Source organism: Lepeophtheirus salmonis, chromosome 1 (assembly GCF_016086655.4).
Source record: "Lepeophtheirus salmonis chromosome 1, UVic_Lsal_1.4, whole genome shotgun sequence".
In the NCBI taxonomy this organism is placed as follows: domain Eukaryota; kingdom Metazoa; phylum Arthropoda; class Copepoda; order Siphonostomatoida; family Caligidae; genus Lepeophtheirus; species Lepeophtheirus salmonis.
Window position 1 is genome coordinate 17,508,514 of NC_052131.2, and position 24,695 is coordinate 17,533,208.

The window sequence follows — 24,695 nt, forward strand, 5'->3', positions numbered from 1 at the left end:
TTGCTGAAACATATTATTCTCAACATATGAAAGGTACGGTAGTGTATGATTCCTCACAAAGATGCTGGTTTGTTGAAATGCCATGGAAAGATCTTAATGCTAAAGGTCATCAAATGAGCAATAATTATAACAGAGCTTTAGCTGTGTGGAAAAAGGTTCTGACTAAAGTTAAATCAAAACATCTATCATTAGTAAATGATACTTAAAATGACTATTAAAAACAGAATTGCGGGAAGAATTTCAACGCAATTGCAAAAAATAACTAATCACCAACTTACATTTTGTTTATTATCACAAATTGTACAATTAATTTTACATTCAAAAATACACAAGTTTATTGCAACAATAGATTATCAAAAATGATCCATACGAATAAGTATTTAAAAAAAAAGGAATCACATATGGATATGTTAAGATTTCTTTTAGAAACTTTAATTATAGAAATAAAAAAATATCATCAATAATAATTGGGAGTTTCCGATCAGGATCACCTACAGCTATTACTCCAAACATCCAGATACATGGTCGTCAAAAGGGTGTAATAAACACTCCAAATGAATCAATCTTGCCCACGTTACCCTACGGTAACATGTGGTTGTCAAGAAAACAATTCATAAAAGGTTTTTGGACAAGAATATGTCAATGTTAAAATATTACTAGAATATGGTTAAAGTCTTATACCAACTCAATCAAAAAGGATGATACATTAATCCTAAAACATGAATCATTAGAGAAAAATTCATGGATGTTAACAAGGATGACTGAAGTACATAAAAAACCTGGACACCGTTGTCACTTCAGCAACACTAAGCTTAACAAATAGAAGAAAAATTTTAAACTCAATAAGACAAATTGCTGTATTAGAGTCTAACGTTGCTGAAAAATAAATGGTAATATCTAAATTAACCAATCAATGTTGACGCGCTAGAAATCAAGAACAGACGTTGACGGTCCCTGAGTTGAGTGTACTACCGACTCAGGAGTGTCAATCTCCCGTTTGAGATCGATCCTGCCACAAAGGATAAAGTCATTCCTCGGGAAACGGCTACCATGTCTTTAGAACCAGTTCCTTACCATTCAGAAGAAACATCAGAGAGAGAGAGATGTTGCTGATACTCATCATCATGAATTTAGGAAGAAAAGGCGATGAATAGGAAGTTATATAAAATTATTAAAAGGCGACAATTAAACATCTCAAACCATGCATGGAAAGATAAAGTAAAATAATTATTTAATATAAATCTAAAAAATAGCAATATTATAAAATTATACAACATGGTAAAACTGTCGCGGGAGTCGGACAACCTTACAACTTGTCTGTCTATTTCGAACCCGACCTACCAGTACAGGAGAAACATAGGGTACTTTTTTTTTTTTTTACGAAGGACCCGGATAATGTTGTGAAAAGAAAGTAACCCCACAAATTATAAAGTTATCTGGGACATAGTTTGGCAATACAAAGTAGATGTTACAGAGATTAACGTATTGTTCATCTGAAGTTACACTCCACTCAATTAGTGAAACTTCCTGGAAAGATCTACAGCCTTAAAACCTGGGGGTCTATCAATTCCAGTCGAAATTGAGTAGGATATGCAACGACACAGAGACAGAAAGTGTCGTATTATATATCTGGCCATATAATCCGCTATTAGCTTCATATGCTTCACTACGACGTGGAAGATCCTCAATGGGATTGAATTACTTTAATAAAATTAAAACTTTGTTAAATTGTAGAATCAAGAATGTACATTGTTGAGACAGGCTCAGAGAAAACTTGGGACTCCAATTCTTTGAAACAAAGGAGCATGGATAGAGTTGCTAGATGAGAGTCTGACCTAGGAGACGATTTTTCTATCACTTTAATAGTGGAAATAAGGATTCCTATCTTCCTGAAACCCGGATTAAATGAGGAGGATGGATGACTAAATAGAAGTAGACATCGACAGCTGACACGATACAATAGTGGAGACCTTGAGGAAAGTCAAATTCTGTAATAAGTCCCCCTTTTTAAATGTCCTGAGTAAGACTAGAATTTAGGATCGACTTCAAAGTCAATGTTTTTACAATATATACAGAGTAGGATTTGTGTTCACTTACTTACAGACACTCTCAGGTCTGTTCACAGCTAATCTAATAAAACGTCATGACAGTTGAGCTGCTCTTCTCCGAAATATTCTTCAAATTGTCAGGGTTACAACGTTAATTTTCGGTTTCTTTTTATTTAGCATACCGGTGGATGGTATTTTGAACATCCTTGACAATGACTATGAGACATCTAGCTATGAAAAGAGTTGTAGTTATAAATAATTATAATTAAGACGTTACTATAACCACAGAACCAAGATCTAAGTATCTTGCACGGAACAAGAAGTCGTATTTATAGTCAAAAGGATATAATTGTACATGGACACATGGTTTAAGGCTAGCAAGAAAAGCTGCAAAGCTGGAACCTATGGCGGGAGTAAAGTGATAGAGAGAAGATTCTGCAAGAAGGAAAAAGAGGGCCGGGAGATGGAGCTGAGGCAAGGAGCGGAGCAGAAAGAGAGCTGGCTTGAGAGTGAGGAAAAGAAATGAAAAAGGAGGAAGGAAGGAAGGAAGAAAAGGAAAGAAATCTGACTATTAGAATTGTCTATTTTGTATGTAGACTAGCTAGAGATGGATTCGAGTCTGAAAAGTGAAAAGTGGCACTTGTACTTTTAGCTGCTCTAACACTGAAAACACTACTTGATTAAATGGGAAGGGGAGAGGAATTCCAAATTGTAATTGGGGGGACTAGAATTGCATTTTAAATAAGTTTTTGGCCTTCAAAGGATGAGGCGAAGGAGATATCGCAGTGGCTACTCCTCTGAGGACTCATCTTCTCCCCATCCGAATCGACGAAGAGATGGTTCCGAGGATCGAATACGGGAAAAAGTGCGAGCTGGTGTCAAAACCCATAAGTTATACGATGGAGATGCATGTCGCAGGATCGAGAATGAAATTGAAAAGGTGGTTCTAAAGGCTGAGCGAGGAGACTACAAGCCATGCACAGTAGATCGCTCTCCTCTACGGATCAAGTATGTTGATGTAATGTTTGATTCCTTTAGGACCTTAAACGGATGCTCTTGATTTAAACAGATACTTTTTTGGGGAAGGCTACGTCTATGGAAATCAAATGGAGAGGAGAGGTCCTGGGAACGAGAGGCTCTATCCCAAAGGGGAGGTGGATCCCATCCCATCCTGGATACATGATTACATTGAAAGGCCCATGGTCAAAGCTGGTATCATTCGAGAGGGATTCGTCAATTCCGCTGTTATCAATATTTATCTCCCTGGAGGTTGCATTGTTTCTCATATTGATCCTCCTCAGATATTTGATAGGTCCATTTCCATATCTATCTCATATCTCTCCATCATAGAATCTCATTACAATCTCTTCTCTTTCTTTAGGCCTATTGTTACTGCATCCTTTCTTAGCGAATCAGCTCTTTCATTTGGATGTCGCTTCAACTTTCGACCCATGAGGATATCCCATCCTATTCTTAGAGTTCCAATTGGACGAGGCACTGTTTTATCAATGGAGTAAGTTACATCCTTATTATAATTACGTATGTACAGCATCAAAGTTAGTCTTTCATGAATTGATTTTTACATTCACACTATGCGAATTCAATACTTCCAATAGAAAAGATAATTAAATGGATTCATTGTATTCTTAGGGGCTTTGCAGCGGATGGGATAACTCATTGTATTCGGCCTGAGGATGTGAGGCATCGTAGAGCTGTTGTGATTTTGAGACATGTACCTGAAAGTGCACCTCGACTTACTCATTCAGAACTATTAAGGATGAGGCGTAATGGTGCTTTACCTAATCATTCCATTAATAGAAGTTCATCTCGGAGTACACGATCACGTTCTTTCTCCGGATCTTCATCATATTCTTCTTCTGGTTCATCGTCGTCCTCAGATAGCAGTTCTTCCAATTCTAGTGATGATAGTAGCTCAAGGTCTCCGTCTCCCAAACGAAAACGAGGGAAGAAAGAAGCTTCAAGTAGTTCAGCGAGGAGGAAAAGGCGTTCTAAATCTTCTAGCAGTTCGTCATCAGACTCCTCTGACACCGACTCCAGCCATGACAGAAGTAGGAAAAGCAAATCCTCCAAGGGGGTTTATGTAAGGAGGGACACAAAAAATAAAACACCGAAAAACGACTCCCTTAAGCGCTCAAGGTATGACAGGGATATATCTCCTTCTAGTAAAGAAAAGGCAGAACTTAGGCGTCTTTCTGCTCGTCCAGATGATGATGAAGAAATAAAAAAACAACTAGAGGAATATAATAAAGTCCTAGATGAAATAGAATCACTAGAGAAAAATTTAGTCATCGACGGAACTAGTGCTAAAATGGGTGACAAGAAGAAACCTCTTGAAGACAACGGCAAACACACGACTGACAAAAAAAAAGTTGTTAGAAAAGAGGGTAAACGTGAACGAGAAAAGAGGTTAAGACAGCAGCTTAAGGCTCGACTTAGAAGGGATCGTATTCTGAAGGAGAAGTTGAGACTGAAGAGGGAGAGAAAAAAACTTCTTTCCCCGACGAAAAGTACTTCAAATAATGAGAGTGCCTCCAGTAAGCCTCCGCGAAAAAGAGTGTCATCGTCCTCATCTTCCTATTCAGTTCTCTCAGACATTTCCCTGCCAGATTATATTTCTAATCAAAACTGTGAACCCAATGCTCAATCCAAAGAAAAGACCGTCCTTAGAAGTAAAAATGTTCCAACAACCATCACAATCTCTGATTAAATTACTTATGTTTTTTTTTTTTGTCATTACTTCCCAGTTTTCCTTTTAGTATTCAATTATGCTACTTTTCCCCTCCAAATCACAGCTTTCATTCTGTAAAAATCAATCGTGTCTTTCTGCCCGTGAATTACAAATTAGTTTCATGCAGATGCATATTTATAAAAAATTCATTTCAGTTTATTCGTATGTTACACAATGCGTGTTTCTTTGAAAAAATTATATCTTTATATACATTCAACAAATTAATATCAAAGGTGGTTTTGATAAAAGTTATTTTTACACTCGGAAATATTATGGTAGTTGTAGGAACTTGACATAACAATGGTATCAATTGTCTTTTGGACCGGTGGACTGTCCAAGGACCACATTTTTCCCAATTTCCTTTCCAGTTTCTTTGGCAGTTTTCTTAACAAGACCTTTGACACCAAGGGATTGAACATTCATGTAAGTCATGGCAGCATTTCCAGCTGCAGTCATTGAATCGTTAAATACATCCGCGGACTCTGTTCCGTACTTTGATTGTACTACTTTAACAGAGTTTGTCTGAAGACTTGAGCCAAGCACTTTAGCTGATTCTTCAAGTGTATTATAGACAGTACCATAGGCAAGTAGTCCTCCACGAGCAGCATCAACAAGCGTTTGATACGATGAAGAATTTTTCATATCACTATCAGATCCATGTTGTGTTAGAGATGAGGGTGTAGCTTGTTTTGCCAAATGTGAGGCTAATTTCTTACTCAACTTTGAGACTCTATTGGCAACAAAACCACTCACTTTAACAGTGGCTGTAGATGCAAGCTTAGCGCCTTTTGCAGTGACCTTGAGCGCAGGGTTGACTTTGCCAGAGTTTTCAGTATCTTGGACGGAAAGGTTACCGGTCTGCTTCTCTCCATAATTATCAATGAGAAGAGACGCCTTTTCTGCACCCTTTTCTATTCCTTTGGAAAGAAGCTCCGCACTTTTTAGAAGCGCTTTTCCGACCTTGCCCAAATTGGCAAATTCCTCTTGCACAAATGGATTATGTTTGAGTGCGGTGTGCTGTTCAAGAATAGTGATGAGTTGGGATCGTACTTCAGGAGCTGTTTCCTCGGGTAAAAGAATACCAACGGATGCAGTTCCCTCTTGGGCGTAGACATCTGGAAACATGAGGGTTCCATTGGAGGCTTCGAGCACAGGAGATGCTCCAGGAATGAGTGGGTGAGTCCAACCTCCAGCTTGAATGAATACGGGATGCCATTCCTCATCACTCGAAGGCTCCTGGAATTGGTAAATCCGGAGATCCGACGGCTCCGAAAACGTACTCACTCGTCCATCCAAGGAAATGAAAAAGATTTGAACTCGTTCCAGACGGAAAATCTCCTGTGCAGGCTTTTGAGGTTCATAAACGCTCGCATCCTTGCTCAGCTCATCCTGGAACACATCTAAATCCTTCATACAGTGTCTAAGTGGATAAAAACAGCCATACAATCATTCATTATTGTCTTGGAAATCAGTGTGATAATAAGGTACTTACGAGTAGGGACTATCCATCTCGACGTACCTTTCAATTCCACTTGCAGATATGGTATTAGTTATAAACGCTCAAAATTAAAATGATATCATATTCAGACTTCAAAGGTTGGGCCCTGTTCTGACGTCACATTCCTTTTCAAAAAAAAAAAAAAAAGTTGCATGGACCAATGGGGAAAGAGTAACGAATTACTTAATAATATTTTTGCGTTTTCATGAAATTCGCCTCTTTTTTTCGTAAATAATAAAAGAAGCGTGATCCCCCCCCCACACCGTGTTTTTTTCTGAAGAAAGTAAATGGACCTAGCTAGCTACCAAGGTATTTGCCCCATTCAACAACATAAAAACTTGGTAAAATAATAATCATAAATCCAGTCGCTGCCCATATTTCTAACTCAACGAATAAGAAATATCCAGAAAGTTCGGATCATTTTCTAAAGAAATAGTAGCATTCAATTCCATGGAATACTCAAAAAAAAAAAGCTCAACAAAATGTAAAATGATTTAACTGACATGATATTATTTATAATTGTATAAAGAATGAATTGCGTTGTATTATCTATAGAATAAATACTAGGATTGATTTCAGTCATCTTTTAACTTTTCTTCTAATTTTTTAAATTGACTCTTGGAAACTTCATCCACCTCATCAAAGATTTGCTCCACCTCAAGAACCTATTTAATAAACAAAAATCAATTTGAGAAGAGGGGATAGATTCTTCTTACCTCAGGGATATAAAATTGAAGCATGTTTTGCACACCATTTTTAAGAGTCACTATGGAACTAGGACAACTTGTACAGGATCCTTGCATTTTTAATTTAACAACACCGTCATCAAAACCCATAAAGACAATATCACCACCATCTTCCTGATAAAGAATAATAACCATTTAATCATTTAGTAATCCATTTATTTTTTACAAAAGGTGCAGTTGGATTCAGAGGAATTAATATAGCTATTTGCTAAAAAAATAAATTATGAGGGGATTTCATGATGTTATTTTGCTAGCTTGAGTTAAGAGCCACAATATTGGACCTCATCAATATAATATGTGGCTTACAATTGGTATAATGGCTATGGCAAACTTTTAAACTTAAGACTCATAATTTGGCGTACAACATTTTGATTTGCAATTATTGTAATATATCTATAGTTAATAGTAAAGACTTATAAATTACTTGAACTGTAGGACGAATTCTAGAGTCCAATAATTCCTTAATCATTGCCACAGTATCATCGTCATCCTCATGAATTTCTAAAAAAAAAATATGGAAAATTAATAATAAAATAGAAAGCAATAGAATCTAATTATTTGGTGAGAGAAACAAACCCGTATCACTATGTGGTTTAGCATCTTCGTTCACTATAGGTAGACCTGATGCAAAAAAGTCCATAATTGTGGCATAAATGAGAGGCTTCATGAGTTTCCACTCAGCATTTACCTCTTCTTCCTACAAATGAGTAACTATATTACTCTACTCCAAAAAGAGTAAACCCACTGAATTTACTATTTACTTTTGTGATAGTGATGAAATCCGGGCCGAAAAAGACTCCTTTAACACCCTCGACTCGGAATAAAAGTTTAGCAAGAGGAGAACAAAAAGCTGCTGAAGGCTGCGGGAAGTCTATAGTGGATCCGGCTGTCTCCAGAACAGGAACTCCTGGAAGAAATTTAAGAGATTGTGGATTTGGCGTTTCTTGAGTACGGATATACATTGGCGTTCCAGGTACCGTGGAGAACCATCTTTGGGTAAAGACATTCAAGCTTCGGGCCAGGGCGATTCTTCCACTCAACATCATTTTCAAGTTAATATAATGGACAATAATTACTTAATATTTATTGTTATTATAAAGTTATGTATGGACAATGAGTTCGAATACGTTCTGGAGGAGCATAAGCTCAAATCACGCAACCTGTTGTGGTGATTAAAATCCTTTTGTTCATAAATTCCACTTGGTCAACTCATATGAACTTTGTACAATTATTAGACGATTTTTTTTTAGTTTTATCTCAACCTCTCGTGGTATTTTAAGTAACTCTTCTATTTTAGGATAATTTTTGAAATCCTAAAAAATTGTTTTTGAGCAAAAAAAAATGCATTGACTTACTATAAACAACTCAAAATCAATGTAGATATATCAATGTTAAAGATTTTTCTAATGTAAACTTTAAAAACATAATTAAACTAATTATTTATACGGATGAATTTGCCCTTCAAAAATAAAGTGTAACTTCAGATTGGGTTTGTACAAATTAGCTTTATAATTGTACTGTTTATTTGAAGTTATTCATCTAATGGAATTTATCATCAAAAATGATGGCTTTCACTACAAAAGCTTGCGTGATTTTAGGTTGTGCTCCTCCGGATAGAATTGGGGATACTTTAAAATGCTATGTTTCCCCAAGGATTACTAGAACAAAAGGGATATAGACAGAAATGTTTAAATGGGACAGCTAAAGTCCCATTTTTATGTTTTATCCTTGTGAAGTTATATTTTATTGATGGAATTGTCTATGTTTTTTTAGACCATGGAAACTTGTATATTGTTGTTCTTAGCCTAAAATGCTGGAGAAGGTTACACGTACGAAGACTGGAAAGCTTAGTCCATTCCTTTATCGTAATTTCCCCTTGAAATGAGGATGGGATTCTTCTTCAGAGTCCTCATACAAAGGAGGGATTCAATAAGTCAAATTTAACTATCAAGTCCCAGGCATGAAACACAATTCATTTCATGGCTAGAGGACTCTCTTATCTTCATTAGATTTTTTCATGATAGCACTGTGGCTGCTTTAGAGCACTTTGCTAATGAAGATAACAATGGAGAGTCTCGAAAACCCGTACAGTTTCTCAAAATAATTAGGAGATGGTGGAATATTGTGAATATTAGACAATGTGTTCCCTTACGTGGGGATTAAATAGCGAGATTCTTCAAAAGTTCCAGCTACAAGTCTTCATGATAAAAATATGTATGTTCTCCTCGGAAAGATTGGCACTGACAAATGAGAGCGGAGATTTGGAGCTTACAGACAAATGGGAGGAGGAAATTATTACCTAAGTGTCCGCTAGTTTTTAGAGGCTGAGAAAATTATTAGACAAAAGTCATTGGTAAAGTTCTCAGAAATGAATTTTAAGGAAACAAACGAATGCTTTGGACGACATACTATATTTGAGCGAAGTCAATTCGGAAAGGTCCTCGAAGTCATCGCTGAAGATTCATTAGAATCAATTGATGAAGACGGCAATTTGCTTTACTTTGTGGCTGTATATATTACCAGAAATGTATCGCGAAGCCTCAATTGCGAACATTGCATTAATTTCCTCATTAAGTCGACAAGTGTTCCTAAAGTTAATGTCCAAATTGATGATAATAATCCGAACCATGTTAAAAACAGAGATACATTTATCAATCAAATAAATCGAGGTAGTCTTGTATGTCCATCCAATTTTACATTTATAATATGTCTGTTGGCTCATAACCTAAGTATTATTGTCAATCGAAACGAAGAGGCCAAGTCATTATTAACAAAATCAAACGATGCAAGTTCATGGTTTTCACAACTTTTAACTGCAAAAATATTAGAATACCCAAAACAAAATGAACTTTTGGAATATGCTTGTAAAAATGGACATAATGTAAGGGACAAAATTTTTCCTCGAGTTTCACGTATATACAGCATTTTTTTTTTTTTTTTTAAGAATTTCGTTTGAAAAATGAACGATGACATTCATTTTAAACGATATAGAACTACACAGGAGAATGGAAGTCGTAGAAAAATTAAATTCAGTTTAGGCGAATGTGATAATAGGGCTAAATTAATAATAAAAAAAATATATTTCCTTTGCGAATGAATTTTTTTATTTTTAATTTAAATATTATATTGTTCAAAAGTTAAAACCAAATTTTAACATCCGTGAAGGTAGATTGTCCGAAGGGAGGAAATAAGTTGAGGAATACTAAGTGACAATCTTACATAATCCAGACTGAGTATGCTAAGTTCAGAGATACTAATGATCATATTAAGGGATTAATTTATGGATATGAGTTCCCGATGTGCAGTGGAGTAGGAGTCGAGTCCTTCTAAACCTGATATTTTTTAATGGTGTGGTTAGAAGCTGAGATGTATTCCTCTTGAACAGCATCAGTGTAGATATTGCTGAAAAATAACTCTATACTTGTGTGAATCCAATTTGAATGTTAATCAAGTCGTATGAAAACTTAGATGAGGATCCTGAATCCTGTCGATGCCTCTACAAAATAAATGACTGAATGAGGGATATATTTGATGCATCGAAGGGTCTTTCCTATAATTCCACCGTATCAAAATAAGAGGGTCCTTCCTCTTGAATGGGATCATCTACCCATGAAATGAATTGCGTTTTATGCCTGGGACTTGATAGTTAAATTTGACTTATTGAATCCCTCCTTTGTATGAGGACTCTGAAGAAGAATCCCATCCTCATTTCAAGGGGAAATTACGATAAAGGAATGGACTAAGCTTTCCAGTCTTCGTACGTGTAACCTTCTCCTGCATTTTAGGCTAAGAACAACAATATACGAGTTTCCATGCCCTAAAAAAACAGACAATTCCATCAGTAAAATATAACTTCACAAGAATAAAACATAAAAATGGGACTGTAGCTGTCCGCTGATTTTTTTCTGTCTCTACTCATTTTCTTCTAGTAGTCCTTAGTTTGCCCCACGACTTTTTTGTCGCCTAACTTAATTCTAATAACATTGATGAACAATGAAGTAAAAAAAAAACTACAGTCAACAACTGACTGAATTATGTCTCCAGTGCTTCTGCCTTGTACTCCTTGTGTTACTAAATAAAAAGCTAATATGAATTATGAAGAAGGTCATGTGCCCATGAATCATAAGTGACGTCTTAGAATAACTTAACTGATTCGACCATAAAGAATATTATTTATTTTATGTATTTCATCTGGGACATATACAAATATTAAATATAAAAATTATATTTCCCAGCCTTTGGTTTTACTAAAGCAAAGCTTTAGTATAATATTACATTTAAGATGACCAACCGTCTTCTTATATCTTGGACAAAATGTCCCAGGCCTGGTAATTACATCATTTTCGGATACATGATCATGATGGTTTGAGTATCCGAAGTATTTCGTTGGGCTACAGTTTGTTTTTCTCCAAAATAAAAAATAATGATTACATTGTTATGTATTACTTAAAAAAAGGAACTTTAATGAAACTTGAAATTCAACTACATAGCTTTAAAATCCCATCCAGAAAGTTGGGTTAAAATTTAATTTTCTCTTTTTCATAAATTAAGTTGAAGTTCAAAAAGGTTAATTTCCTTTTCTGCTCAGGAGTCAGATTTTTGCTTAATGCTGTTTATATATTTTAAATAAGTATGCATAGATCTCAATGGAATCAGCATTATCGAGCCAATTCTGATGCTTCAAAACAGACCGATTCCGATGCATCTGACATCTCTAGTGAATATCTAATAAAAAATAACTCAAAAAACTTGAGTGTTAATGTATTTTTTATATTTAATACAAATGGATGAATGCACATATTTCTTACAATTAATTATACATACTATATATATTCTTAAACTCTATTTTGTTTCATAGATAACTATTTATATATATATATAAACTAAAAAGCTATTTATTTATATATATATGATTAAGAAAAAGGTACAAAATTTATTGACATGTACATTAAATTTGATGCTGTTGTTTGAACGAGTGTGTGTTATGTTACATAGTTATTAATAGACAATTAAAAGGATAGATGAGAAGGTTATTAGTAAGTTAATTTCTTTATTTTTTGTCGATGGACCATATACATATTGGTAGGGAAGTATTCTATGAATTCATTTTCCCATTATTTCAAACAGAATTTTTGGCACGTTGTACACCATACAAAAGGCATTCTTCCAGTTTACTTTTGGGCTTTTCAGATGACACAGGTGTGGGAACCACTTGTTCATTCTTAGGAATTAGTAAAACCCTTTTACCATCAATTTCTGCAAGTATGGCCGATGTTTTATTATTGGTTTCTACAGATTCTTGTAGGATTTTGACTTTAGAAGTTTGAGATGTATTACTGTGTGCTTTAGAAGGGGTGGATAAAGAGGAGGTGGGGGATGAAGGAGGAGGCACCACACCCTTTGTATACTCTGGACCAAAACATATAAGTTTACGAATTTCTACATTATTTCGGACTCTTTTATATATATCTCCAGGGGTTTTAAAGGCAGACTTTGAAGAGGGTCGAAAGGACTTCATATTTTTATTCTCAATATTTGATGAAAGAATGTCAGAATATTTGGAAATTGTGACACCATTAGAGACCATAGCTGTATTTATTTTCTTTTTAGGGGTAATGGCACCCAATGGGGGATCTGAGACAAAGTTAGGAACAGGGGATGAGGAATTTATACTTCTTGGAGGCTCTTTTTTATTATCTTTGACTGGTTTGAATGTCAAGGTTAATGGCAAAGGTTCATCATCCTGGACTGTACTTAATTTTTCTTCATCATCTGTTATGGACGAAGAAGAGGAATCTGACCCACCGTCTCCATCTGAAGGAGGCTTAAGTCGCTTATTACTCTTCACTACATTAGTATTAGACATTTCGTTTAATTCTAAGTCATTATTATCTGTAGGTCCATTAAGACGAACAACACTTCCCAGAGATGTTAATATTTTTCCATGGTTGACTCTCAAATGCCTTTTGTACGTGTTCCTTGTTTTGTAACGAAGTAAGCAGTCAACACATTGAAAGGGAAGCTCACCAGTATGACGACGACGATGTTCCTTATAATGAGATGGGTGTCTAAATTTTCGGCCACAATCTTCACAAGTAAAACGGGTTTGATTATCATGTATGAGCCTATGGTAGTTTAGACTATGTTGACGTGTAAAAAGGGCGCTACAATCTTGACATTCAAAGGCTTTGATTCCAGTATGGCTCTTGAGATGTGAGAGTAGAGATGAATATGCTGTAAAACTTCTAGAGGGGATACAAATATCGCAGATCAAATCTTCTACGGGCACACTGGAACCCTATAATCATTAAAAAATAAATAATTTAAATATATGATTTCACATTAGAAAGATGGTCCTATAGTGAATACCTTAAGCTGCAGTAAAATAATTGCCATGGTGGCAGCTTCTTTTTCTTTCTCAGTAACTGATTTTTCTCCATTTTTCGCATCCTCAGAGAATCCAGAACACATAACTTCACGTCCTACATATGGGACAGCAGATTTTGGTTCATTGACAAGTGGTAGTGGATTCACATAGCCATCAACATCCATAAAATGAGACGAATTAGATTTAATATCTTGTCCTAAAAATCCAGAATAATTTATCTTTCGCTCAGGTCTTGGATTTTGAGGCTCGTCATCATGATCATTATTCAGAGGAGGTTTTCCAAAGGATGATAGCAATGAATAGGAATGCTCTTTCAAATATGTACCATTTGTGACAAGAGGCGAATCCATTTTTTCAATTTTAACCGAAGAAAACGGATAAAATAATTTCTCTTGAAAATCCCTTCTTTTTTCTCGAATATGAGTCGACAAATGATTTTTCATTTGATTTTTTGCACGAGTCTCATTCCCAACACTTGAGACGATATTAGAACATTCATTGGGAATTAGATGACATTTAAACTTGTAAGTTTTTTTCATTTCATCAACTTGTGGGATTGCAAATAGCCGTAAAAGTGAGGATCCAGGCATCTTTTTTACGTCAGCGTAGGTATAGGATTTACAAGGACGCCGTAACGGACGAGTTTTAACATTAAGTAGACTCTTATCATTTTTTAGAGTCTCAGTCGCAACAGTGGCAAGAAGGTCTAGAAAATTGTACTTAGAAAAGTTTGGTAGAGACGCACTTTCCTCCACCTTGATATGATTGTATTCTAAGTTCATAGTACTCATATTTGTTAACTCTTTGTCTAATTCAGTCTAAACATTGTTACCGGGAAAAAAATATAAATGATTATTATCATGACATATCATGATTTAAATGATTATGAAAAGGTAGTCCAATAAGCATAATCATATACTTATAATAATTCATTATTATCGATCTATTTAATATCGAAACTAAGAAAATAAAACGTTGCCAAAAAACAAAAACTTGATGTACATTTATTTGGAAAAATAAGAGTATATGTATAAGAAATGTAATTTTTGGTAAAAAGTATTGGAGATTTTTTCTAAGACTTAAAATGATTAAATCATGAATTGGAATGCTCGAAACCTCTGTTCCTGAGGAGGGGGGAGTCAGAAATTAAAAGAATATGAACGTGGGTCTAGATTGGATTGAATCTATAATATATATGGAAATAGCATTTGCATTAACAATATATTTGATAGAGGGGGCATCAACTCAGGTCATTGGTAATGAAGAATTCAAAATGGCAACTTTAAAGCATTGGATATGATAATGATGACCTCAATCGGCGAAAAAAGGGGGGAAGAGTTGCTGACGTCATAATGACATCATCACAACCAAAGAATTACTTAAAAAAATCCTATTCCGCATCGGTCTGGGTTTCACAGTCCTCAACAATCCATGATTTCATCAAATCACAATATTGCCTATCCAGACAATGTGTTTAATTATTATAATTGATTATATAATAACTTATTAACAGCCAATAATCAAGTGCAAGATTTGTAAGAGCAGAAATATTTATAGTCACCTTAAGTCCACATAGCTTCTGAATCAGGAGATCCTTCAGTTTTTAAATACAACAACAACCACAAATTCATATACGGATACTTCAATCTCTCCTAAATTGAGCTCGATCGTAAATATGAAATATAATGTATTGTATCAATCCAATATGAATATAATTGTAACAGAAAAATCGTCTGCAAGAATAACAAACGAATCAAATGCGTTATGGGCACCTAGATTTTAAAAAATACAACGGACTTTCCGGGCCAAGAGTTCGAACTCTTTAAGGTAGCATAGGCAAAACTCTTTTTCAACTCTTATTTCTCTTTTTTAATATGATAACTACCTCCAATTAATTTAATGAATATATATTTATTCCGATACTTTTCGAACAAAGTCTTTAAAACTCTAAAATAAGAGCGATTAATTTATTAAGTAAAATATAATATTGTTGGTATGACTGTCATTCTTACGTTTTGCAATGACGTCAAACTTACTCTTCACGACCCCCCTCCCTCATGAATTGGAGTTACATAATTATATAAATAACTAAACTATGCTGGATTTTATAGTTAATTTCTAATTTGTACAAAAAAAATGAATATATATTGCATCAAAGTCTTCCCATTTTTTTTTTACTTAAGAATATATTTCTGATGACAAAGAAAAATCACACATTTTATATATGGCGATTGACGTCATTGCCGTAGTAAATTTGGAAAGCAAAATATAGGGGTGTGCTGAATTTCGAGTATGTTTCAAACTTTCCTCATAATGATTCAATATTTTCAATATCATCATTCATACACTGGATCATGGAATTCTAGATCTAGAATTCGATGACTGGATCAATAAATAAAACAACAACTTGTTTGTGACAAATGTTGACTATTAAATTATATGAAAAATATCATTATAGACGACTTGGCGTGACCTAAATAAAAATATTTACTCATATAATATATTTATCCGTCGATAATTAATTAATATTAATAGACATACAGCAAGGTACTCCATGTTAAAAATTGACGTCGTACCAGACAATATTGTAAAAATCGTATCAACTATCAAGAGCTAATTTTTCCAGGATCAATAATAATGATTATATTTGTTGCAACTACCAAATTATGGACAAGTGTCACTAGGCCAAATTTTACAACCTGTTTTTTTTACAACATGCTAAAACGGGTGGAGGACGTCACAACTTCTTCAATATTAAACGTGCAAAATATCATGCACACTCCAGTACTAAAGTCTACTCCCAGGCTAAGCTGCACTCCTCCCAAACATATTTAAATTGTCAGGATTATTACGTTAATTTTCGGGCAGTTTGAACAATTGTTAATTAGAGTGCTCCCCTAAATATACTCCTGTTATTTTTTTAGAGAGTCAGATTTGACTAATGAGTAATGACTCATTATTCCGATCAGGGTATGAGTCATTAATTGCTAAACATTATTTATGTGTCATAATCTGATCGGTTTCTTCAAAAAACAATGGGAGATTATTAGCATTTAGCAGTGTTACTTTTTATAGAGTTGACCGAAAATCAACATGTTAATTCTGACAATTTGAAGAATGTTTGGGAGAAGAGCAGCTAAACTATCATATAGCTTTATTATATAAGCTCTCAGCAGCTAGAACATGAAGCAAATAAGCACAAATCCCACTCCGTATCTTGCATAAAGGATATAGGAAGGATTTCACTGGATACCGATCATCAATTATACTGTCCGACAAGGACTTATATTTATAACTTCGCATCAAATGCTCAGAGTTACTCTTTGTCTTTCACGTACTAGTACTTAGATGTAGGTATGTTAACAATAAAAACAGTATTTCTAATATTTTAACCTGTTGAAGGAGAGGGAAGTTATTTCTATATTTTTCAAGATTGAATGAATATTAATCATTAGGTATAAATTTCTATCATTTTTTAAAGTATTTTATTTATTAAATATTCTCATATATTTAAATGTTTCAACTATTATTTGACGAAATTTCATGAAGCTGACATGAACCATCTTTGTGATATTGTATGTTAAAAAAATCCTACTATAGAATTAAAGAAGTAGAGAAAATGAAGTAGTGATTTCTTTTGAAAAATTCAAATTACTCCGTCGCTGTTGAATGAATATAGAAAATATTGACATGACTGATATTAAAAGAAAAAGCGACATCAAATAATATTGGTTATTGTCTTCAAATCTGATTTGATTTATATTTTTTAATTGTTTAACATACCTACTTAGATGTAGTCTCTTCAAGAATAATGATAACATATTTGGAAAATAAAAACATTGTTCATGTTACAAAAAGCAAGGTAGTATTTTGTACGGGTACTAGCCTGATTAAGCGCTTAAAGTGGACAATTGAATAATTTCATAAAAACTCTATATTCACTTGAAGGAAGCTTTATCAAAGGAAGTTGTCGTCATTTTTTATGTTTTTTTTTTACAAATTTAGGTACTCTTAAGATTAATTATGTAGTTTGGCTTCAAACACCAGAGGTGAATAAATACATACATATATATTTAAGCATCAGACATGCGACGAATATCAGGCATATTACAAATCCTACTAATCATACACATCCTTCTACACCAAGTCTGGATGTCTCAGAGTCAACAGATTTACAAAGTTACTTGGGAGGATGTCATCAATATTCTCATGAAACATCAATTTACTATAAATGAAGTTGTATCCTTGTTCCCTCACGTAAATGAGGAAGGGATACTTGAACAATAATTCGATTGATATTATCTTATTTTCTAAAAAAGATGTATGTATGTATTTTGAAGATATTCGTTTGTCTGAATAAATAAGTAATTATAATTATTCATTTTTTTGTCATTTCGAGGAATATTGATAGGAAAATTTGTGGGATTAGACACTTCGAAAGATATTCCATTTACATTATTGGGATTAATCAATTAGATTAGTTTATTATCTTTCCCTCAAAGATAAGATAATTATTTAGAGCATATTATTATTGCCTTTCCTGTCTTTTCTAAATTACTAATATGTATCATTATTCATTACTAATACGCTCAAAAATCATTCGATACCTATTTTGTTTTAATTTGATTCTTTTGAAAAATGAAACGAATTTTTCCCTACCTTAATTATGTATCTATGAAAAAAAAAAAAAAAGCACTAAATATGTAACTAGTTGTTAGATCAACTTGGAGTGATCATAAATATTTGGAGAACCCCAAATCTTTGATCAAACATAATTATCTATTAGATAAATGAGAGAGCCTATAAATATCTTATATAAGTAATGATATTTATTCAATATCAGGAAGAAAGAAAAAAACTACCGTATTTATAATATCAGAGTAGACAAATATCTCGTAAAGTATTAGATATATATTATATTCAAAAATAACCTTACTAAAATTCAAAATCTATTTTGTACATTAACATTTATAAAGATGTCAATCCAGTGTTTATTAGTGAAAATGATGTTTCTTACCATATTCATCCTTGAGGAAGGAATCGTAGAGTCACGCTCTATGAGTAAAATTGATTCGCGTATATTCCATGAACCGAGAGTATACGAAAATGGATTGGAAGGTACGTTTTGGAATGTTTTTATCTCTCTTGTAGAGATTGGCGGAGCGGCATTTGTAAATTTTAGTACCTCAACGCTACAGATTTTCAAGTCTATTTAAAAAGGAATGAATAGGTCCTTCATAAGCTTAATTAATGTTCTTATATTTGTTTTAAAACAGATTACAGTTCAGACCTTTTTTTTTCGATTTGGCATTCACTAGAATAATACGTCGTTATCTTCAGAATAAATTGTAACGCCCCTGGGCGACTGATTTTAAATTTTTTAAAGGATAATTTCATTTTGCTTTTGTTTTCGATCTGTGCTTTAGAAAATAAATTATGATTCTTGTTTAATTTTTTAAAACAATTTTGAATTCCAGTTTAGGAACTTGTCCCAGTCCCCACAATGTAAGATAAGAAATAGGGTCCTTGTGCTTTATAAATATATATATTTTTTTTAATTAAAGGTTTGATTTTTTTTAATTTATCGATTCCAAAAAGTTCAAATTAAATTCAAGTTTTAAAAAAAAAGAAAAGAAAAGGTTTCCACATATTTATCTTTGACAATTTAGACCCAGGATTGTTTTTATGATTTTCTTTTAGAATGGTCAATTTTGATGAAGAATTTTCAAAAAAAAAAAAAAAAAAAAAAAAATTGACAACAATTATTATAAAGCATTTTCGAGGACTCTTGGTTTTGGCAATTTTGGTGCCTAAATAACACTGAAGCCCTTTTTTCATGAATATTAAGGAAAAATAGTCAACTATTAGATCGTATCAAAATGGTACCAATAAATAAAATTACTAAACCTTACTGTCTACAAAAATGTTATACATCTAAATCTTAGTTGCATTATATATCTGACCCTATAATGTATTAAAAATATGTTGTAACATCGTTATACAATCGTATTTCGATGTTGCAGATAAAAATGGAAAGAATAAGATAATTTTCTTTTAAATATTCTTCTTTTCTTGTCCCTAATCGATCAACAAAAAAAAATCATCTTGTACAAATCTAGCCATTTTATAGGGACTGTCAGTACATATTACTTAGATTAAATTCAAATGTAACTGTTTATTATTGACATCAAGCAGTATTTAATTCAATTTTTTTTTATGATTTCTAAGTCATTTGATGAAGTTTCATCTAGACTCATTGCAAAATTGTCTATTTTACTACATTAATTGAACAATTTTGATCCCCCAAAATGACATCTCCTTCAATTATGATGTAATTTATGACGTCATTGAAAATGCTCTATCGATTATTGTTAGTTTCAAAATTGTGACAGAAAGAAACAATTGACAAAAAACGTCGTTTTTTCAACAAGATTTTATTCGTAGAGGGGTTGCAACATTGTACATAGTCACGGAACTTCCTCGGGCCCGCTCCCTTTAAAACCGGCCCTGCTTGGTGTCGCTTAAAATATATATTGCAAGGGTACTTGGATTCCATGGATCACCCTCCCAGTTTAAAGATATTAGAGTTGCGAATGACTAAGAAATTTAAAAAAAGGTGTATTAGATTGTTATACTTTCATTATTTTGGCGACCCCTCATAAATTTATTATATGTATTTATTTTTCCTTTAAAAAAATGACTATTTTAATACACATTTTGAATTGCCGACCCCTGGATTGTCCCATCATTATTCATAAATATAATTAACTATTTACATAATAATATACTTTAATCATGGCTGCCAGGAGATGGTTTTGAGGAGCGGAATCCTGTTGAAAATAACATTTTTGGAATGAACAAAGGAACAAAAATGGAAAACGAATGGATAGATGGATTGACTTTGGATAAATTGGAAAAGTTATATACTTCCCTCACAGTCGGAGATAAAATATTAGGCGAGTCAGCAGCTCTTCATGATTTTCAATTATTATGTAACATATCACGGAGTTACCTCACAAACAATAACATACAATGCATTTCAGCTGTTAATTTTCTGATTCTTTTCTCTTAATCAGTGTTATGTACGTTGATTGATGAAATTAGAACGAGCTCTTGTTTAGCTGTGAAAAATTACAAACAATTATAGAATAGGGACTCGGCGTTATCGTCATGTAGACTGTTGGATGTGTAAAAATACTCATTAGAGCGCCCTATATCCAATCAAAACCTGACAAAATCTCAAATTTTAAACACTAGCTGAAAGTTCTCTTTCTATAAGGGACTATTTAACAACAGGAACGACTCGTCTGCAGATGCATGGCTCTGCAGTATCACGGCAAAACTCAATAAGATCTTTAAACAATAATTATGACTAAAAACATTATGAAATTTAAAAAATCTAAGTTCAAGGCAAAGTTTGTATCACAAGAAATGAAGCTTAAAATTTCATTATACTTATTGCCAGAAATTCGACTTCCTCTTAATGTTTAAAATTTAGATATTGTTACGTATTGATTCGATAAAGGGCGCCGTAGGAGATATTCTTATACACCAAATAGTCCCTTTAGTTGGAAAGAACTGCTAACTACCAACTGATTTTGAGCCTTTTACTGGTTCTTTTCAGAGGAATGGTTGTGTGATACAATAAAGTATAAATTTCGTGATAAATTTCTTGGACTCTATTTTTCACACATTTGATATAGGTATTATTTTAACAATGTACATGCAAACAATTATTCATTTAGGATATCATATTTGTCTCTCTATATGTGTATATATATACAAAGGTCAAGCAAAAAGAAGAAAAAGGAAATAAATATAGTTTGACGTTGATATGTGCGACCTTCATGGTCTAATATAATGCCTTGTTTTGATTTTTGTCCATTGACAGGAAATCTCATAATTGTTAAGTCACTTTTTACCTACTGAAAAAGCATTAAATTAGAAATTTTAAATAGTTTGAGTGCTATTCTCTGGAAATGCTAGTTTTTAAAGAAGATATTACAGTCAGGATTATTTACAATTAAACGAGAGAGAAATAATATAAAACAATGGTTCTCAAACTTTGGCACGCGTACCACTGATGGTACGTGAGCTCCCTCAGGTGGTTAGTATAAAACTATCCTAAATAGGCAAAGAGGGGATCTTTGCAAAGAAAAAACTAAGTTTATTGATTTGAAAAGGAAAGACGGTTGATACATTTGGTCTTTCTTCTTTTTAGTTCATTATTTAATTAGTCGTGGGTGTGTTAACATTTACCTCTGAACTAAGCTCTTTCACTTATCTTTGGTATAAATTGATTCAAGGATGTATCATAATATATATATGAATTTAAATATAATTATAATATTTCCTGGGGTACTAATACTACTTCAAATTTAGAAGGTTCTCATCTTTATAGCAGATTCCTTTTTCTCTAGTATCCTTCAAATCATTTAATCGGTAGATGATGCTAACTAGGTTCTTAATTCAGTAATACCATATGTCTTATCCCCGCTTTCTCCTCGCACTCTTATATGAATCCCATTTCTATAAGGAGATTAAGCCTCCGTTATTGTATGTTAAGTTTGGTCATAATTGTAGTACGAAAAGATTTTGATCTTTTCTCAGATAGTAAACAATGGGATTGTCCTTAATATGGAACTTAAAATGAGTTCCATACACTCCAGTTCTTGAAGAATGTTCAATTGCCTTCAACAAGGCATTATTTTCAAAAGTATCATTGGTGAGTACTTCCGTTTAACATTTGAAATTTTCAAGTAATATAATTATTTTGGAATTATTTTTAATTTAGGGCCAATTAATTATTCTCTTATTCTTAAAACATTGATGAAGATTGATTGATATGAATAGAGTTAACAATTTTGTAGGGAAAAAAAGAGGATGAAATAAGGGGGAAGCTAGACATATTGTATTGCTGAATTGAGACCCTTCTAATATCAGCTGCCTGTTATATGACTTTGGGGGGACGGGGTGGATGAATTAATGCTACAAAGAGGAGAATCCTTTACATTTAAAATAGCATTAGTTCAAGGAAAATATAATTATATTCATAAATGTTTGTTTTATTATGGATTTTCAAAACTATTTATACCAAAGATAGGTGAAAATCCTCTTTTTATAGGGAAAAGCCAACACCACTATTAAATAATGAACAAGAAAGAAGAATGTGCACATGCAAGAACTGTTTTTCCTTTTCTATTTTTTAAACGTCTTTTTTTTTTACTGCAAACATGTCAAATATGTGAGAAGGCTTTTACATCCCATTTAGACGTGTACTTTAAATTTTGGGATCAACACCTCCTATTACACACGGTAAAAATTTTGAGAACCACTGACTCATACAGAGAAATTTGAAGATTTAATGCTAATTTCGAATAAATAATTATTTTCATCTATTTAGGTCACGATGAAGAGGGAAATGATGTTGAGTGTATATTTATGGGACTCGAAAATATTTACGTTTGTGACAAGATAAAATTGGGAGAGACAAATCCCTTATTTCCAAATTTTTTGTAAATTATTTCAATACCTAATGGATGATGTAATTAGCTGTAAAGTGATTATTGTTTTAGGAATTTATTTTCATTTCTATGAATTATAATTTATATTTCAAAAAATTATTTTAGGTTTGAAAAGTATCCTTTGATGCTGAACCAGTTGTTTATTTTTTTATACGATATGAGAGGTCTCTATTACGTTATTATTTGCTGACAGTGTGTTGTACATAAATTGGTACAAACGGTAGTTGAGTACTTTGGTGTAAATGGGTTTGAATCTCCCACAGTTCTTGCAATATTTCGATTTTGATATGATTGTTTTGTAGGTTTATGAGTAGCTTTATGTGGGTAAGTTAAGGTTGTTGTCCTTGGATAGCTTGTTGCCATTTTAGGATTTAAGTTCTCTGATTGTTTTTTCTTGGAGGAAGCGGTAGCTATTTTATTCTGAATATATTTTATACACTCGATGACATTAAGTGGATAAGACGGGTTTAGATCATCAACCTCATAAGCGCATCTGTAAATAGGTTTTTTCGATTTTTTCCTTTTGAGTATCGGAGACAATTTAATATCTGGTTGAGGCTGTTGTGATTGGACAATTCTTCTAGGTTGCCTTTGGGTTGAGGTAGGTATCCTTACTGGAGTTTCCTCTCCTATGATTTGTTCATTATACTTTTTATTCAGTTCCACTTGGGACACCGAGTTTTCAACTCTCTGAGGAACTTGCATGGGATTCCTTAATTTCTCAGACCTAGGTGGCGGCAGTTCAGGTGGTGCAAGCTTGGATTTAAAAATACACTTTTCCGTTTCACAATTCCGTGACACCTTTACACTTTTACGAATTTGATTATAGGACTTTCCTTGTAAATAGGACTTCAAGTTGGAGCTACAGATATTATCTTCCCTCCCCGTTGCACAAACACTCCTTCGATCCTTTCCACAATTAACTTCATTCAACTCTCAAAAATTATATGAGTAACGATTAATTAATCAATTATTAATTGGTTAAATATATAGTTATAATATGTAAATGTAGCACATACTTGGATCTGTTTGTACGCCGATGGCTTGATGTGGAGACTTTAAAATGGATTTAAGTGGCGTTTCGTTTGTTTGATTCCCTCGGCTTATAGAGACATTACTCATATCCATTTGGGTATTATCGGGATTAATTAAATAAGAAGAGCTGGACCTCTTGAGAACTTCTTCATCGTCCACAATACTCCTATAAGATACTTGTGTATTAGAGTTGACAGTGGCAACACGGACTTTTCCTAGGAGATCCGCAGGAATTGGAATGTTCAAATTTAACAAAGAATTTTGATCAGGGGACTCTAAAACTGGACATAGATTCATTATAATGTCCTACTTTTTTCCTTAGTTAATGTTTTAATTAATTCTTAAAAATAAAATCATTTGTATTTAACATTTTTTTTAAATATTTAAATATTACATTAATTCGATTGTAGGCATAAACTTTTGACGATGTTAGCAGTAAGGATCTTAAGGGTTAAAAAGAGATATTTATGTATTATGTATGACTCTATGAGAAAGAAATGAGGCAGTAATGGAAAATCCAGTCAGTCAAGACAGGAAATTACATTTTTGATTTTATTATAAGTAGACGAGGTACCAAGGAAAATTATTATGTATGTATTCAAAGACACCAGATCATTAGAAATCAAACAAAGCTCAATCAATATCGAAGCCCCATTTATAGGATTGACATGAAGAATAATTATGAAGGATATTTCTAATATTTGCAA

At 33.2% G+C, this 24,695-nt stretch overlaps 6 protein-coding genes across 7 annotated transcripts; 2 read left to right on the forward strand and 4 right to left on the reverse strand.

Annotated features, from left to right (window-relative positions):
- The first annotated feature begins 2,781 nt into the window (after positions 1-2,781).
- LOC121119301 (uncharacterized) lies at positions 2,782-5,022 on the forward strand. The gene is made up of 4 exons (XM_040713936.2): positions 2,782-3,056; positions 3,118-3,360; positions 3,430-3,561; positions 3,699-5,022. Exons 1-4 carry the CDS (start codon positions 2,812-2,814, stop codon positions 4,774-4,776), a joined length of 1,698 nt encoding a protein of 565 aa, XP_040569870.1. The 5' UTR covers positions 2,782-2,811; the 3' UTR covers positions 4,777-5,022.
- Positions 4,932-6,438, reverse strand: LOC121119312 (spartin). The gene is made up of 2 exons (XM_040713947.2): positions 6,290-6,438; positions 4,932-6,217 (listed from the first exon to the last, which is right to left on the reverse strand). Exons 1-2 carry the CDS (start codon positions 6,304-6,306, stop codon positions 5,104-5,106), a joined length of 1,131 nt encoding a protein of 376 aa, XP_040569881.1. The 5' UTR covers positions 6,307-6,438; the 3' UTR covers positions 4,932-5,103.
- Positions 6,439-6,785: 347 nt separating this feature from the next.
- LOC121119331 (NFU1 iron-sulfur cluster scaffold homolog, mitochondrial) lies at positions 6,786-8,227 on the reverse strand. The gene is made up of 5 exons (XM_040713969.2): positions 7,803-8,227; positions 7,618-7,738; positions 7,466-7,542; positions 7,012-7,155; positions 6,786-6,960 (listed from the first exon to the last, which is right to left on the reverse strand). Exons 1-5 carry the CDS (start codon positions 8,085-8,087, stop codon positions 6,871-6,873), a joined length of 717 nt encoding a protein of 238 aa, XP_040569903.1. The 5' UTR covers positions 8,088-8,227; the 3' UTR covers positions 6,786-6,870.
- A 3,563-nt stretch (positions 8,228-11,790) lies between these two features.
- LOC121119321 (uncharacterized) lies at positions 11,791-15,210 on the reverse strand. 2 transcript variants are annotated; one of them, XM_040713958.2, is made up of 3 exons: positions 14,991-15,210; positions 13,411-14,247; positions 11,791-13,339 (listed from the first exon to the last, which is right to left on the reverse strand). In XM_040713958.2, the coding sequence occupies exons 2-3, from the start codon at positions 14,218-14,220 to the stop codon at positions 12,161-12,163; spliced, it is 1,989 nt and encodes a 662-aa protein (XP_040569892.1). In that variant the 5' UTR covers positions 14,221-14,247; positions 14,991-15,210; the 3' UTR covers positions 11,791-12,160. The 2 variants fall into 2 exon arrangements, with proteins under 2 accessions (XP_040569892.1, XP_071744724.1); XM_071888623.1 differs by having other exon boundaries at positions 13,411-14,886; positions 14,991-15,179.
- A 2,927-nt stretch (positions 15,211-18,137) lies between these two features.
- Positions 18,138-23,052, forward strand: LOC121119345 (uncharacterized). Its single transcript, XM_040713992.2, has 3 exons — positions 18,138-18,547; positions 20,236-20,385; positions 22,833-23,052. The coding sequence occupies exons 1-3, from the start codon at positions 18,406-18,408 to the stop codon at positions 22,946-22,948; spliced, it is 408 nt and encodes a 135-aa protein (XP_040569926.1). The 5' UTR covers positions 18,138-18,405; the 3' UTR covers positions 22,949-23,052.
- On the reverse strand, positions 22,993-24,335 carry LOC121119338 (uncharacterized). Its single transcript, XM_040713981.2, has 2 exons — positions 23,973-24,335; positions 22,993-23,888 (listed from the first exon to the last, which is right to left on the reverse strand). Exons 1-2 carry the CDS (start codon positions 24,283-24,285, stop codon positions 23,125-23,127), a joined length of 1,077 nt encoding a protein of 358 aa, XP_040569915.1. The 5' UTR covers positions 24,286-24,335; the 3' UTR covers positions 22,993-23,124.
- Between the last annotated feature and the right edge of the window lie 360 nt (positions 24,336-24,695).